General features: G+C 49.2%; 1 protein-coding gene across 8 annotated transcripts in view; it reads right to left on the bottom strand.

Annotated features, from left to right (window-relative positions):
* HTT (huntingtin) overlaps positions 1-17241 on the bottom strand; it is a 198393-nt gene that overhangs the window by 14408 nt on the left and 166744 nt on the right. For all 8 annotated transcript variants that reach the window (XM_079919305.1, XM_079919304.1, XM_079919306.1 and 5 more), the window contains 11 exons: positions 13967-14108; positions 11281-11460; positions 10975-11151; positions 10608-10684; positions 9290-9428; positions 8161-8283; positions 6466-6679; positions 5914-6059; positions 4351-4528; positions 3276-3371; positions 741-928 (listed from right to left, as the gene is read on the bottom strand). In XM_079919305.1, coding sequence (XP_079775431.1) covers positions 741-928; positions 3276-3371; positions 4351-4528; positions 5914-6059; positions 6466-6679; positions 8161-8283; positions 9290-9428; positions 10608-10684; positions 10975-11151; positions 11281-11460; positions 13967-14108 — 1660 coding nt within the window. The remainder of the gene's footprint in view (positions 1-740; positions 929-3275; positions 3372-4350; positions 4529-5913; positions 6060-6465; positions 6680-8160; positions 8284-9289; positions 9429-10607; positions 10685-10974; positions 11152-11280; positions 11461-13966; positions 14109-17241) is intronic.

Raw genomic sequence — 17241 nt, 5'->3', positions numbered from 1 at the left:
GGGTTTTTCCCCAGAAAGGGCTCCCACAGCAAAACCCTCGGGGTCGGGGCGCACCACGGCCTCGGTGCAGCCGCTGCAGAACCTCACACGCACAGAGGCTGAGCCCCGCCGGCGGGCACGCACCCCTCCAGGCGGCAACAAGCGCCTGCCTCTCGGTCCCGGCCCACCTCCCCCTGCCGGCTACAGCCCGCGGGTGCCAGCCCATCGCCCTATCTCTCCCTCCAGCAGGTGTGAGGGCAGCAGTGCAGCCTCCTGCAGCCCGCGGCCCGCCTGCCCAGGCCCCTCTGTGACGTGCAGCCGGGTCCCACTGACGACGCCCACCTGACCCTGGTTCCAAAGCCAGCTTTAAAAGAGCAGAGGAGCTGCAGCTGTGCCGCACCCCCCGAGCTTCCCCCGAGGGTGACTACCTAAAGGGAAACGCTCACTCCAGGAGCTATCATTTCTGCTCTCCCGTTCAACAGAGGAGCCTGAGGACCTCGGAATCACATCCAGCATCGTGGGAGAAAAAAAATCTCATTTCGTCATGTGATGATGCCCCACCCCATTTCGGAGCATTTCTACTCACGACTGAGCCACATCACGCCCGAGGAAACCAGCCCGGTGTCACGAATGCAACCAAGGAACGCCCTGGCCACCGCAAGTGGGCATCTGAGCGGCTTTGCACTCTCAGAGTCCCGAGCTGGGGCCTGCCCGCGTGTCCCCATCACTTGGGTCCTGTGCAAAGGGAGGGACAGACTCACCAGGGGCGGGACGCGCGTGTAGCTGTTGACGAGGGGCAAGCGGGCCAGGCTGATGACGATGTTCTTGAGCACCGGTGTGAGGAACGCCGGGGCGCTGCTGTTCCTTTTATGACCCAAGGCCAGCACCAACGGCAGTGCCTCCACCATCTCGGCCACCATCCCACAGGCTGCAGTGACATACTGAGGGTCTAAACAGGCACCGTGGGTGACAGAGGACCATTCTGTCAAAACACACCCCAAACCCACCATCCCTCCCCCTGACCTTCCCACCCTCGCAGATAGTAGGCACAGCCCCACCGCCGGCCACGCCCGCCAGGAACGTGGAGCCCATGGGACTCTAGGTGGTCGCTGAAGGCCTACAGATCTCACCTCCTCCACATCCACCTAAACAAGCAGTCCTCTCACATCTGCCAAGACTGGCACAAACACCTGGAACCTGGTCCCAGCCTCCCAGCCACCCTGTGTGTGCAGCCAGCTGACGCCCAGGAGGAGGCTGCAGCCCGTCCCCAGGGCTTTGGCTTTCTCTGGCTCTCCCAGGACCCTGTGCTCGCTCGCCCCTAGGCTGGTGTGGAGAGATCCACGCCGTATTCCTCGGTTCACCGTTTCCCCAAGATCAGGGGTTCTGGTGGCTGGTGGTGGGGTTCTGATGGGCTGCCGAGTCCTACCCGAGAAGCCCCGAGACAGAACGCTGAGGAAAACCCCACGTCCTGAGGGTTTAAGCACCACGGCGCCTCGAGGGCAGGGGCACGTTCTTCCTCACTTTGAGCCTGGCATCGAGTATGTGCCAAAAAATTATTTGCCAAGTTGATAAATGTTTAGGGTTGTGGATGGATACTATCCACTGTCCATGAGATTCAACAGTCTAGGCAACTCCTTCACAGAGAGAAGGAATGACCAGTGGACTTAAGGAATCGAGCCCTGAACTAAGAGAAACAAGGGCGACTTTAATACAGTTTCCGGGACCACCTTTAAGAGGTACCATCCTACTGAGGTGATAAGGAAAGCGCGCTTCCTCCTCTGGCCAGGATGAAATTAACCAGCCTAAATGGGGCCGTGGAGAATGAGCGCAATTATATTAACCCAAACTCAACATGCTCCAGCCAGTGGGCCTGCCTGCTCTGACTCAACCACATGAAGAGCCGCAACTATTTTCAGAGGAATGGAAATTCAAATTACAACTAAAATACGGTGACATTCCCTGAGCACTTACAGCAAGCCTGGCACTTGTCATGGGTTCTCTATGTGGATTAACGTACTTAATCCTACGGCAGCCCCATCAGGGGAGTACTATTCTTATCCGTACTGCAGAAGCACAGGGTAGTAACTTGCTAAGGCCACACAGCCACAAGGTGGCTGAGCAGGAAGTGAGTGTTTGCACGTTCCTCAGTTGTCAGTAAGGAATCGTTAAGTCACAGACTCGGGGATGGCAGAACCAGAGTCTTAAGACAGAGGCTCAGGGAAGAGCTTGGCTATGAACAAAACACCACTGCTTCTAGATGCTGTGCAATTGTAAAACCTTGAGTGGGTGACAAGAAGAACAATTCCTATCTTAACACCACCAACAGGAACACTCTTGTTGTTAACTGGGGTTGAGCAAGAGCTGGCAAAAAAGGACACAAAGCATTTATCTACCTGCTACTAAAAAGGCATGTTTCCTAAGCCAACAGAGCATGGGTAAGATTTCGATATTCCAAGTAAGAGTGTTCCATAAGAAAGACGGCCAAGAACTGCCAGGCGGGGCATTTGCTTCCCCCCTTTGTGGGACAGGCTGCAGGTTGGCATTCCCACCAGACCCTCTGGGGAAAGAGCCTGGAGGCCCCTGGTGACAAGAAGCTTTCCTCACAACGTGCCTTGCCACCATTTTCAGAGTAAAATACCTGAATCGGGAGAAAGTACATGAAAAACTAAGGTACGTGGCTACATCTAGGTTTAAATGATTTTGAATAGGTTTAAATGAATGAGATGTGTATTTTTTTTCTTTTCTTTCTTTTTCTGCAGGGAGAGGAGGAATTTTCATTTAAAAGTCCACCAAAATATATGGCTGAAACAGGCACTCAGGTTACCTAACATTCACATGGTATTTCCACTAACTTTAAGTTTCTTAGTATTTTTATTCATTCATTCGTTACTCAACAAACATGTGTTGATCACTTACAGCAGTGAGAACACAGAGGAGGAAAACGGACACCCTGCCCACAAGGAGCTCGGAGTCTGAGGTAAAGGACCCAGAAGCAGCAAGTGCAGGGCGAAAACAGAGGCGGGGAGCGGGGGGAAAGCGAGCGAGGATGGAGGTCAGGAGGCTCCCCGACGAGCACGACACCCCAGCGGAGTGTGGGGTTCACAGGGAGCTAGACAGCAGAGGGTGCCCGCCAGCGGGACGTGCGAGGCAGCCCCTCGAATCGCCCCCGAACTCGGGGACGAGCGCCAGGACGCAGCCAAGTGAAGGCAGGCGGCTTCCCACGTCCACACTGACCGCTTTAAAGGTCTCTCCTGTGAGTGAATGTCAAGCCCCCAAAGACACTAGGTAAGACGTACTCTGTGTGTTTGCATCCACTTCGTCCTCTCTGGCGGCCTGTGGGGTGTTCGTCCTTCTTTCTGGACTAAGAAGCTGGTCCCCAGGCTGCACCACAACTAAAACCACAACAGAACAAACAGAAGAATTCCCATTCCTTTCATTCAGATTTTCCCATTCATGCAGCCTCATGAACGTTTCAAAGTGACAGACTATGTCAAATGAGGTCTAGATTTCCTAGAATCAACGTTAGACCATTTTAGACGCACCAGACTCAGGTATCAATCTCTAGGTTAATCCAAAGTGCGCAAGGATTTGGACTGCTCACTCGGATTTCCAAGTCCTTCCCACTGTCTGCTGTTTGCCACCTCTAACCTGGGAGGTCTTTATCAGATGGTTCATGATTCATTACTGCTAAAAGCATCAATGCAACCCCCAAGAAGTCTGGCTTTGATAAATTAGCCCCTGGATCTTCGTTTTCAAGTTGACTACAAATGCACAGATGAAAACAATTTAAACAATGACTCTTCAAAACACCACTCTATAATGCTTAATTTAAAAATACAAAACTTCAAGACACCCTCTAACATGTTAAACTATAATGTCCAATTTTTAAAAATTGTGGCTAATGACCCTTGTTAAGGACATTGTCCCTTGAAAAGAGTAAGTCACTTTTATTTTTCAATATACTAGTATTACAATGCCGTATAGAAACAAGCATTCCAACTATAATAGAAAACAAGTAATTTTTTGAATACAATCTTATTAATCTTATGATCATCTAGGACTAAAAGGATGAAACAGTCAACTAGGACCAGAAATCAAAGGGACGTAAATTAGAAGTATTTTTAATGAAAGCTAGAATTCCAAAATCTAAACAAAATGACTGCAAAAGCAAACTCAAGTTAAATTCCAGGGTAGACCCCAAGATGCTGGAGAGTGAGGCAAGGCCCATACTTCATCCACCTCTTCACCCCCAATTTCCAACTTAGCACCTGGCAGACAGGTGGCACAAAATGAACGTCTGTGACTACATTTGCGGAGCTGATTACTGGTTCAAGTGACAAAGGAAAGAAACCGTCACGGTCGTAGACTCACGGGCTTCTAGGATGAACCGCACACAATGGATGAGAGAGCAGGCGTGGGTCACCATCTCAGGGGAGGAGAGCAGGCTCCAGAGGCCGGGCAGCTGCAGAGCCAGGCAGCAGCAGTCCAGGCCCGCCTGCAGGTCCAGACTCAGAGGGATCTGCTCGTGGATCAAATGCCACGACAGGGCCTGGAGGGGCAGGTGCGTGTTAATGCAGGTTTGACCCACACCTCCTTCCTGTCACAGGGGCTGGCAGGGAAGCTGAGAACCCCCGGCCGTCGAGGAACTGTCCAAAGCTCCCTGCAGAGGGATGGCTCTTGGGCCACCATCCCCAGCTCCCTCCGGTTCAATCCTGACCCACCTGCTCACTGAAGTACCCCCCTCCCACTCCCACTCTGGGAGTGGAACGCAGAATGCCCAACCTGATGTGGCTGCCCGCCCCCAGCATCCTGCCCTGGCCACACAGCCGGCGGGCTGGGCTCTCCCTCGGGGCTCCCACTGCCCAGGGCCTCGCCTCAGCTGCAGTCACAGAGGCTGAACCTGACAGCCGCGCTGGGGTTCAAATGCTGGAATGGCTACTTCCCAGCGGGTGAAGTCGCTGAGCCTCTTAAGCCCTGCTTCTCTCATCTGTAAAACGGGAATAACAGCCCACCTCCCACCTCCCAGGGTTGCAGTGAGACCCGAATGAGATGATGCAGGGCGTACGGGCACGTGATGGCTGGCAGGGGCCACACTGTACTGTAACCGTACGCTCGTTTGCCAGCCTTCCGACTACGCTGCAGCCTAAAGGGCAGGGGTCACAGCTATCTGGCTCGGCCTGGCTCAAGTAGGCGCTTGTTTGTCGCCTTCTGAACAGCTGGGCGAATGCCCTCTGGACGCTCCCCCTCCCTGCTGCGAGGCGGCAGGGGGTGTCAGCACTGGGTCAGCCGTGTCCTCTGCCTCCAAGGGTGCAGGCCAAACTCTCTTCTCCAGAAGTCGTACAAAAAGGCAATGCACACACGTATGTACACGTTTTGGGGGTGTTTATAAGTATTAACACAGTGTTCAATTCCCCACAGCTGAAATATCAGGTTTATTGCTCAATTTAAAATATAACAAATTTCTCAGATTATTATTTACTAAGTATCTAAAATTAGGATACATACTACAGTTGCACGGCTTCTTTTTCCCTGGAAAAAATTTTTAAATGGATGGTTTGTACTAACTCAAAAAAGTATCTTAGCATCAAGGAAACAAGATTCACATGTAAGTGCCTGACGACTCCCCATGCTATGCTCAGGAGACCCTGGGCGGGAGCCCAGGTCCCAGACCTGACTCTTCAGAGTGCCCCCGCTCCCCTGCCCTGAGGCAGAGACAAGAAGGGCTGTGTTGTCAACCTCACAAGGCAACCGTGGGGAATGGAGCAATAAGGGGCGTGACGGAGCTCGGCAAAGCAGGGGGCGGATGTGACATGTGACAGCGGTCACTGCTGGAAGGACAGGCCGCAGGCGCCTGGCTGCACACAGCTCTGCATTTTCAGATGGAGGAGCTTCTTCCCTCTGCACTGAGCGCCAAGTTCCCAAGCTGCCTCTTACCTCGAGGGTCATGACCACAAACTTCACGGTGTCCCTCTCCTTCTCAGGAGGAAGGTGCAAGTGGCCGGGCAGTCTGGAGAACACCAGCAGGTACTGGGCCAGGGCCCGGGCCAGAGTGGTCAGGGTCCGATACAGCACGGCATCCCCTGAAACAGAAGGCCTCCATGGGGGCAAGAGCCTTCAGCAGAGGCTCTGACCTCTGAAAGACAGGCAGTCGCCCCCTGGCCCCGAGAATCTGATGGGAACTAAAGACATGGCTCCCGGAAGCACACGGGCACACAACCCACCACCCCGCGAGACCAGGACCCACATTCCCGAGGCTGAGCCTGCGTTCCTCGCAGGCCGCGAGCTCAGGCCACGTCAAGGAACGGCCAAGCAGCAAACACACCAAAAGACACGCAGAGCCAGGGCCCCAGTGCAGGTTCTCGGTGGCCTCTGTAAGTGCCTTTGGTGTATCAGATCGACAGTGTTGACTGTATTTTCACTCGGTACAGAGCGTGGCACTGGCTCTGCAGCGTTTTTTTAAAATAAGGGGACTTTGATTTTAATTACCAAAGAGATCGTCCAACTTGCTCCAGTAGGCGGTGGGCTCTGCCGGCAGGAACGGCTGGAAGACGTGGTGGACAGCGGGCAGCTGCTGAACCACACTGGCCACGCGGTCCAGAGTCGCCGTGCGAGCTGCTGCAAAAAGGGGGCTCTTCCGGCCCGCACAGATCTCTCGCACGCCCAGGCCCAAGCACGGGGCTAGCAGGTTCAGGTTGAACTCCTGAATCGGGGCATTAAAGGTTCAACAATGCCGATTACAAGCTTTCAGTCGGGCAAGAGAAACACAGCAGAGAAGCAAACGTTTCTGAGATAACAGATTAGTACGCCACCCAAAACACTTGAAAGAATACCTTATTCTACTTCTGTTACAAATAAATGAACATCTCCATTTAACATATGATCGGTGAAGTGTATTTCTGGTCGCTTTTGGGTACTCTAATTTTAAAGAAATATTTTTTTTATGTCTTCAGATTTATTTAAAATCAAAACTTTAATATGATGAAATTTAACTGATGAAGATACAAAATCAAGATGATGTGCCATCCAAGAAACAGTGAAACACCAAACATCTCAATGTTTGAAAAAGACAAGTTATGTTCAAAAGCAGCTGAAATAAATCAACGCAGTCGTCTAAATGCCGCAAGTCTGATTGGAAAAACAGCATTTCATACGATACTGTTTCAATTTGTACTGTGCTTTGCCAACTTTTTAAAGCCATTTAAGGATCTTTTTGGCCAATCTTAATTTAGTTAATATTCAGAAAAGCACATGTCATTGTCAGCGACCAAAATCGACCCCTAGCCATTGCAGCTGAGCCTTTCTTTAATGCTGTTAAAAGTCTAATGAGCAAATTTGGAAAATTCAGTTGGTTATTAAGCAAATTTATCACTTATCAGCAGATCAGCTTTCACCGAAGGGCTCTTCAAATGAGTTCGGCAAACTGGTTTTGGGCCAATTCTCCTGTTTTCCCATGTAGCTCTTTCTTTCAAACTGAGGGAGGGTCAGTGCTTGGGAACATGTGGCTGCACCCTGAAGCTCTCTACGCCACACCTGCCGGTCCTTGCCATCCCCCACGTCCCTGCGTCCCTCCCACTTGGCATATTTCCAGGCAGCACTATTAACACCTAAAGGTTTGTCGGCTGCTGGTCCCAGCAGGTCTGAGAAGGACTCTGCCAAGGCTGTGCCAACACCATCAAGGGGGCTCCGGCCCTCACAGCACCAGTCCAACAGCTGAGGACAGGAACACGGATGCCCCTGCCAGGGCTCCTGGGCCAGCTCTGCACAGCAGGCCTGTGTGACACCTAGTGAGGGTGGGGGGCCTCACTGCACACAGTGGGGAGGGGACCCCGCTCCAGGTAGAGAGGGGCTTACTAACTTCCATAACATCATGAAAAAGTCAGTTAAATCATGCACCATGGCACCATCCCAGTACTTTTGCTCACGAGCACGAGACAAGCAATCAGAACCTAAGGGAACCTATTTTCTTTAAATGCACGAAAAGGTGAGTTAGACACAATTCCCCTCCTTTAGACTCTAGCGTGGCTGAAGTAACGCCCTGTCCTGCCTGGGTCAGGGTCTCTGCTGTTAAGGCACAAAGGTAAGTGGTGCACACTGCTGTTCGGTCACATGACAATGAAACACATCAAACACGTGTGAGTAACAAGAGAAAGGGTTCCCAAGGGTCCCGCGGCTCCACTGTACCGAGTTCATCATGAACGCGTTCAAGTCACCCGGAGGGATCCGATTCACCAGCTCCGCCCCTTCCAGCAGTGCAGAGTCTGACCGCGTCCAGCACTGGGATTTAACCAGACGTACGTACCAGTCCTGGGGAGGAGAAAAGGCGGATGACAGGAGGCGACTGGGCAGGCTCTCAAGGGGCTTCAACTTGACCGGAGACACCTTGTTTCTTCTCCTACTGAGCCTCATGTCCTGTCCCAGACCAAAGGACAAGTGGCCTCCCTGGACCATGATCACAGTTCTGGTAAAACTGGACGCTGTCACCGTGCGGGCTGCTCAGCGCCCCACAGCCCTTTCCCGTGGGAACTGGTACTGGCTGTGTCTTTGGACTTGCTGCTGCTACCTGTCTGGACACCCTCTCCCCTCACCTGGCGATCGCTCCACGGTCCCTCAAACCCAGTGAAGTACTGAGGGTAGCGGGCCCACCCCTCTGTCCAGCCCTTGTTGGGCATCGTGCTGATCACCTTCTACTGGGGGGTCTGCTTTGCTCTTCTCTCCCCAGCGCCAGTGCAGTGGAGGGGCTGAACAAACCATGCCTGAGAACAGTGGCCCGGACTCTGTTATCTACGCCTGGGCTGCTGGATTTTGGACTCCAAGTTCATATTTAAAATGAACTCTCTCCAGGAAAGGAGCACACCAAGGCCCTACCAAGGCCCCACCAAGGCCCCAAATGGCCCCCGGCTCTGAGGTGTGAGCAGTGAGGGTGATGACAAGGTACCAGGTCCCCTGGGGTGGTGGGGTCAATATGCAGCGGGTCAGCAGGCGTTAAGGAAAGGGAGACACGCCAGTTGGGCAGGCCGTGGCCACCGTCTCCTGATTCTCCATTAATCACCATGACCCTCAGCCCCTACTAAAGACCCGAGTCAGCACTTCCTTTCTCACCCCATGCCCCCTGCTAAAACCCAGGCTGGACCTCATGGGTCCTGTCGCCGATGTGACTGTGCCCATTGCTGGCAAGAAACAGGGCAGGTCAAGAGCCCTCAGGGGCTGTGCTGAGCGCCAGGACGTCCTGCCGCCTGAGCCACCCGCTGCAGAGGCACTCAGTGCCCCGAGGCGGCCCTGTGTGTCACACCCAGACGTGCTGGACACTTACTTTGTCAGGACTCACTGTCTCCAGTGCCAGGGGCCCGTCCCCGTCCAGCGGGTGGGGCGTGACCAGAGGAGCGGGGCCACGCGATGCCGGTGCAGTGGCGAGACGAAGCCTGTCCAGCAGGGAGTAGAGCCTTTGGTGTCTGGAATCCAATCACACACGGGTTAGGGCACAGCTGCACGGGAGGGAGCAACAGTGGCTTCTTACAGCGAGGCGACACGTTTGAAACTTTCTGTTCAGAGCTATTTCTCATCGACACTCAAGTCATGATGCAAATTCAGGCCCCAGTTTACTGGTAACAACCACAGTTTACGTCCCATAAGTATTTTTCAGAAATTTCATTTATACTCAAACACTGCAGCAGGCAACACACGGCATAACAGCTAATGCAGGCACTGTTTATCAACACAAAACGGACCACCTAAGATCCCAGTGCACAAAATCTCCTACTTTAACTCCCCACATATACAATCTATACCCATTTACATTCATTTCATAGAAGAACCACCTCATCTGGCACAAAATATTTTTACCCCTCCTCGTCTGCCTGAATAAGTCTAGGGTCGAAAATAGGGATAGTGTCGCCTCTCACCACCTGCTACGAGAACAACAACTTCATGATGCAAATTACAACGTAAGTCACCCAGCATACTGACGAGTCACCTAAAGCCTCGTACTGCCCAAGTCCTACCCCTTCTCGGTTAAAGAAACCGGCAACAGCTACTCTTAAGACTGAAGTCAGTACGGTAACCAGATTCTCTCTCACAAACGTTTTCCCTGCTGTGGAGGAGAGAAGATAAAGGCTTCTCTTCATTTATTTTGCAGTCACGGAAATACACTCATGTAACAGACATCAGGATTTCTGGCAAAGGCCTCAAAAAGACTTTGCAAACAAAATTAGGTGATAAACAGCAACAGAGAGACAAAATGTTGACAAGATGTAGAAACAATTCTCGCCGAGAACCAGGTAACGTCTCTCAGCTCTGCCAGGTCTTATTTAGCAATTAGATCACAGGCTTTGATTTTTGCTAAGACAGAGCTGATCGATGACTCATCGCAGATGGTGAGTGGAGGCCACAGGAACACCCGCCACCCTCACACAGCCACGGCGCATTATCGCGGCAGGGCTGACACTGCCAGCTGGTCCTCACTGTGTACACGTTGAGATCCAACTGTGTTAATTTCGGAAGGCTCTCTCTCAAGGCCCTTCTGCAGTGAACCCACCAATACAGCACGCCAGCCTCTCATCCTGCGAGTCTGTGCCCTCGCAAACCCTAGTCTTCACACTCAGAAAGCAAGGAGCACCGGGCCCCGGCGTTACCTCTGCGCTAACCCGCTGCTCTGCAGGTGCTCCTGGATCCTGCTTAGCTCTTCCGCCGGCAGCTGGGCCGTGCTGTTCTAAAGCAGACAAGAACACGTCAGTGGGGTTGCAACGCACAAGAGTCAAAGTCACCTGTGCTCATTTACAGACGATAAAGGGGCATGTCTGGCTCTGGTGGCAAAGGCGGACTAAAAGAAGTACAGGAAGCACCCATATCGGACACACAAGGAAGGACCAGCTCATCCGTGTTGCACGCTCCCCTCGGTGGCCACGTGAAGACTATCCCCGTGGGGGAGGAGCCAGCCAAGTGTTCCGCCTGCCCTGCCAGGTTTTCAGTAAAAAACGACACCGTGTTTTCTCCCAGTACCTGTAAATTTGCAGCCAGAAGCATCTCCACCCGGCGACAAGCGAGGGTGTCGACCATGTGAGCCAGCACACGGAACGGAGTACACAAAAGCTTGTCCACGTACAGCGTCAGCACGGCGCCCGACTGGCTCAGGTGGATCCCTTCCAGGCACTGGAGGGTTTTCTTCAGCGTGGTGGGCTGCGGTTTGAGAGAAGGAGAGAAACAAGAGCAGAGGGTTCTGACCACTGGAAAGAGCAGCTTAAAAACGCCAACCCTCCATTTTCAAGGCAGAGAAAACTGGAGATAGCCGGCACCAGGGAGACTTACAGTTGAAAGATTTTCACAACGAGACTGAATTGCCTGGATGAAGAGGCCGCTGGCCGCGGAATTCCGATGGACAGCACTAATGAAGTCCTGCACAGGAGGCTCGTGGGACAGGCTGATCAGGTCCTGAATGTGGTTGACGATGAGCCACGTTAAGTGCTCTGAATCGTGCAGGTTCTGGCACTGAGGACAAGACAACGATGAAAGGCCATCTTCTAGTGGACGAGGCAAGAGCAGACACGAGCGCCACAGAAAAGGCCGGAAGTGGTAGGAAGGAGAAAACCAACTCCGAATTATAATCCTCACTGAAAGTACTGAGTGTTTGAGCACCATGACTGATGAGGTGACAACACACTTTACAGAGCCGGCACCCGCAACTGTGCACCGCAGCCGAGCTGTCCAAAGTCAGGCCCCAGGGAGGTGCGCCCCAGCGGCACAGCTCAGGGACACAGGAGAAGAGCATGGCCCAGGGCCGCGGGCGGTCTGGGGCACCTGAGAGCCCGGCGCCTCCCGAGGGCAGTGGGAACGGCGTGACCGGCCCCAGCTGAGACACGAGAGCGGGTGGTGCTCCCATCCAGGGCAAGCCCTGCCTCGCCCAGGCCTCAGTCCAGCCTCCTGACGGGAATTCTCCAGTTACCCTCGCTGCAGCTTTGTGACAGGTCAGTAGAAAAAAAGAATTTCCTGTAACTGTCAGTTTTGATAGATTTCCTGAATCCAAAATATGGATGGTTCCCATAGATCAAGTGGATCTTAAGGGAAGAAATTTCATGTAAGATTTATAAGGAAATGAGAAAAATACAGTTTTAAATTTTGGGTTGGCCAAAAAGTTTGTTCAGTTAATGAATACGTTGTTCAGTAAAGTTCTTGGTGGGCCTTCCCTGGTGGTCCAGTGGGGGGTGGTCCGTGCTCCCAATGCAGGGGGGCCTGGGTTCGATCCCTGGTCGGGGAACTAGATCCCACATGCTGCAACTAAGAGTTCGCAAGCCACAACTAAGAGCTCGTGTGCCACAACTAAAAGATTCTGCATGCCGCAACTGAGACCCGGTGCAGCCTAAATAAATAAATATTAAAAAAAAAAAAGTTCTTGGTGAAAATGAAACATGTTATTATTATTTGTTTTGTTTTGTTTTGTTTTGCGGTACGCAGGCCTCTCACTGTTGTGGCCTCTCCCGTTGCAGAGCACAGGCTCCGGACGCGCTGGCCCAGCAGCCATGGCTCACGGGCCCAGCCGCTCCGCGGCATGCGGGACCCTCCCGGACCGGGGCACGAACCCGCGTCCCCTGCATCAGCAGGCGGACTCCCAACCACTGTGCCACCAGGGAAGCCCGGAAAATGTTATTTTTACTTAAAGCCGAACAAACTTTTTGGCCAACCCAATACATATGTTGCCTTTTCACTGTAATTCATGACCCTAGGCAGAAATTATAAAACGAGATAAATCTGTGGCATCTGGTTAATGCTTAATACTTTTACTGTGGGATAATTTGATAGTATTAACTTTTTAGTATTTTAGATAGTATTAAATATTTTTCTTAATTTTCTGTGAAAACAGCATTATATAACTATATCAAATTATTTCTCAAAAGTGGAACAAGTTAGAAAAACTATTTGAACATCAAGAATGTAAAGCAAGGGCTTCCCTGGTGGTGCAGTGGTTAAGAATCCGCCTGCCAATGCAGGGAACACAGGTTCAAGCCCTGGCCTGGGAAGATCTCATATGCCGCAGAGCAACTAAGCCCATGAGCCACAACTACTGAGCCCGCGTGCCACAACTACTGAAGCCTGCGTGCCTAGAGCCCATGCTCCGCAACAAGAGAAGCCACCACAATAAGAAGCCTGCGCACCACAACGAAGAGTAGCTCCCGCTCACCGCAACTAGAGAAAACCCACGTGCAGCAATGAAGACCCAAAGCAGCCAAAAATAAATAAATTTACAAAAAAAAAAAGAATGTAAAACAAAACATGAATATTAACAAATTGCTATCATGGCAAAAAAGATCTCAACAAGCAGCTCAGGTGAAGGAGTCTACTCCTTTTCCGACGCGCTGCTGAGCGACAGCGGCCTTCATGGCACCATGTCTGCACCAAAGGAAGGCAGCACTTTCTATCAGCCTGGAAAAGGTATCAGATCTCAGTGAGAGTGGAACAACGAGTTCTCTCTGAGAACTCTGAGATTACAGATGTTATTTTCTTCTGTTTACTTATTTGGTTTTTGTAACTTTTTTTGTATTAAACAAGAGATGTTAGTTTTATGGTCAAAAATTCCACAAAAGTTATTTTTTAAAAGAATGTCATTCAAATAGGAATCTAAAAATGCAGCAATTAACATTCTAATACCTTTTCCACAGATTAAAAAATTTTTTTAATCAGAACCTCACTCAGTCAAACTTGTAACTTCTTTTTATTATCATTGTTACTCCATGGCGTCCCTCAAAACAACAAAGGCGCCCAGCACTGCGATTGGTGAAGAGCAAGTGATTCCCCACTGAATCTTTTACAGACAAACTTAAACTCCCAGGGCTGGACGCCAAGCCTGATTTCCAATTATACTTGGGAGCAGGATTCAACTTTAATTTTAGTCTTTCATTCTGGTGGAGTGACGGACGGTGGAAGTCAGTCTGTAGAAGTATCATCCGCGCGAGGTGTTTTCCAGCCCCCAACCCGCCCCTCCTCGCAACTTCAAACTTACGACATAATCGCAGAAGAGAATGAGAGCTCCTCTTCGTACTATTTCTCTATTGCACATTCCCAGTTTGGAAGCCACATCAGAATCCTCGTCCTCTCCAGACATCTGGGGACTAAGTGACTTCGTGCTGGACAGACTGCGTCTTCTAGAAGGAGCAACAGAAGCTCTGACAGTGTTTCTGTGATGACAGCCGGCTTATTTTCAAAACACTGAAGATGACTGTCGTTTAGTACCAGTTCTAAAGCAGACAGTTACTTTAAATACTGCCACATCAGAATGATGTGTGAGATCTGCTCTTAGTGATCTGTTTCTGAGTTATGATAAAGCACATATGGAAAGCTAAAATAAACAGAGGATCTAACAGGCAGAAAATTTAAATGCTGGACTGAAAGGCAAAACCCACCACAAAGGTGCACATTCAATCAGCGCTCTTACCTCACTGGCTGTGTCTGATGGCAGAGCTGTTGCTTTTGACATTTCTGGTTTTAGCTTGCTACGAAAGCCGTCACGTGACAGAAGAAAACCTTTGCATTTCCATACTTTACTCTTCAATTACCAACGAAAAGTTACAACCCTAAGCATGCCCACAGCGTCTATGCTATTATGGAAACCCTGTTTAAAAGCATTTCTGCAAAATTAATTCCCCACTAGTGAAGGTTATTTCACTTCATCTTTACTTCTTCTCACCTTGTCTTTTTTCTTTCTAAGGAGATGAGAATTACAAACTTTGGGACTCTCAGTACTGGCCACAACTCTTAAAACACAGTAGTTGCCATGCTCACAAACAGCCCTCTGACTTGAGGGTAAGACAATCCCCTCACCTCAGCGGCCAAGAGCCTACAAGTCTCTGCTAAGGCTTAGTGGAGACGAAGATGACACCAGGACTAGAATATTCTGAAATGTGTCAACTCTTCCTGTTAACGCCTCAGGATTTAGAAGAGAATTGTTTAAAAGCTTCTATCATGACAGAACGTGGATCAGTGGTTACCGAGGGAGGGGCAGGGGGAGGGGGCGGCTGCACTGGGACAGGAGGGAATTCTCTGAAGCGATGATGCTGGTCTAACTCTTGATTGTGGTGGTGGTGACCTGACTATGTCGGGTACAAAACAGTACATTCTACTGTACTGTAAGTTATATGTCAATTAAAAACTAACAAAAAACCTTTCCTTTCTCAGTCAGCCCTCCTGCCAGCCCCAACATGACTTACATTCAAGCTGCAATTCTGTGTTTGCAATAGTATAGCTATAGGGGAAAAAGCCTCTGAAAGATAAGGGGAGAATTTGCAGTTCAAATATTAGCAGTGGACACAAAGAAGGTCCAATGTCAACCCAAATTTAGTCCCAGTTTGTAGGAGGGCAAGCGCCCAAGACCTCAGGACAGACACTGCCAGCTACTGATAGCAAATGAACTTCCCAAATAAAAGATGACTGCGTATGCAGGACCCTAACCGTCCACCAAAAGGTAGGACAGGTAGAAAGCAAATCATAAGACTATGATGATCTAATCCCCAAAATAAGAAGCAGACAAAAACAGACCCCACTGTGGCAACCATGGGTACTTCCAGGAAGTGTGGCCTGGGAGCCCGTGCTCATCTGAGAGCCAGCGCTGAGCTGCATACAGAACCTCTGTAACAATTGATAGAGCAGTTCTATATCTGCTGAGTACACAGATAGAAAATAATGACTTGTACTTTGTATTCCAAACTTCTAGTAATTCATTTTTATTATCTTTTGGAAATAGACACACTCATCATCAAAACCAGACAAGGACACCACAAAAAAAGAAAATCACAAGGCAATATCCTTGATGAACATAGATGCAAAAATCCTCAACAAGTTATTAGCAAACTGAATTCAACAGTACATTAAAAGGATTATATACCATGATAAGTAGGATTTATTCCACGGATGCAAGGATAGTTCAGCATCCATAAGTCAATCGATAAAATACATCATGTTAACAAAATGAAGAATAAAAAATATATGATCATCTCAATGGATGCAGAAGCATTTGACAAATGTCAACATCTATTTATGATAAAAACTCTCAATAAAATGGGTACAGAGAGAACGTACCTAAACATAATAAGGGCCATATATGACAAGCCCACAGCTAACATCACACTCAATGGTGAAGGGCTAAAAGCTCTTCCTTTAAGATCAGGAACAAGACAAGGATCCCTACTCTCGCCACTTTTATTCAACATAGTATTGGAAGTTCTAGCCAAAGCAATTAGGCAAGAAAAAGAAATAAAAGGCATTCAGGTCAGAAAGAAGAATTTTCATTACTTACAGATGACATGATACTGTACATAGAAAACCCTAAGGAGTCCACTAAAAACCTGCTAGAAGTAATCAATGAATTCAGTAAAATTGCAGGATACAAAATCAATATACAGAAATCTGTTGTATTTCTATACACAAATAACAAACTATCAGAAAGAGAAATTAAGGAAATAATCCCATTTACAATTGCATCAAAATAATAAAATACCTAATAATAAATTTAACCAAGGGGGTGAAAGAACTATACACTGAAAGACACTGATGAAAGAAGCTAAAGAAGACAAAAATAAATGGAAAGATATTCCATGCTCATGGATTAGAAGAATTAATATTGTTAAAATGTTCATACCACACAAAGCAATCTACAGATTCAATGCAATCCCCATCCAAATTCCAATGGCATTTTTCACAGAACTTGAACAAAAAATTCGAAAATTTGCGTGGAACCACAAAAGACTCCGAACAGCCAAAAGCAATCTTGAGAAAGAAGAACAAAACTGAAGGTATCACGCTCCCTGACTTCAAACTACACTACAAAGCCACAGTAATCAAAGCAGTACGGTGTTGACATAAAACCAGACACACAGATCAATGGAACAGAAAATAGAGAGCCTAGAAATAAACCCACACTTATATGACACTTTCAGCTATAATAGGTGAAAATAATCGAGTTGGGGGACCATGCATGCACACATGTCTGTTAATGTGTGATAGTGGGCAAGTTATTCAACTTCTCTGGGAAAAGAAGTTTCCTTGTCTATAATATACATGCATTTCGAGAGATTTTAATAACTTATCATAGTGGAAAGCCCACAGAACAATATCTGGCACTTAATGCTATATAAGTGCTAGTGATCTATATATAAAAGGTCTTTACCAATACATTATTATTATTTCTGTTATCAGGGTAATTAAATCACTAACTCATGTTAGTGCTGGGGACACTAAGAGGGCCCTTGTGGGAATTATGATCTAGAGGGAGAGATATTAACC

Source organism: Stenella coeruleoalba (genome assembly GCF_951394435.1).
Source record: "Stenella coeruleoalba genome assembly, chromosome: 4".
Lineage (NCBI taxonomy): Eukaryota > Metazoa > Chordata > Mammalia > Artiodactyla > Delphinidae > Stenella > Stenella coeruleoalba.
This window is presented reverse-complemented; position numbering and strand designations above follow the sequence as displayed.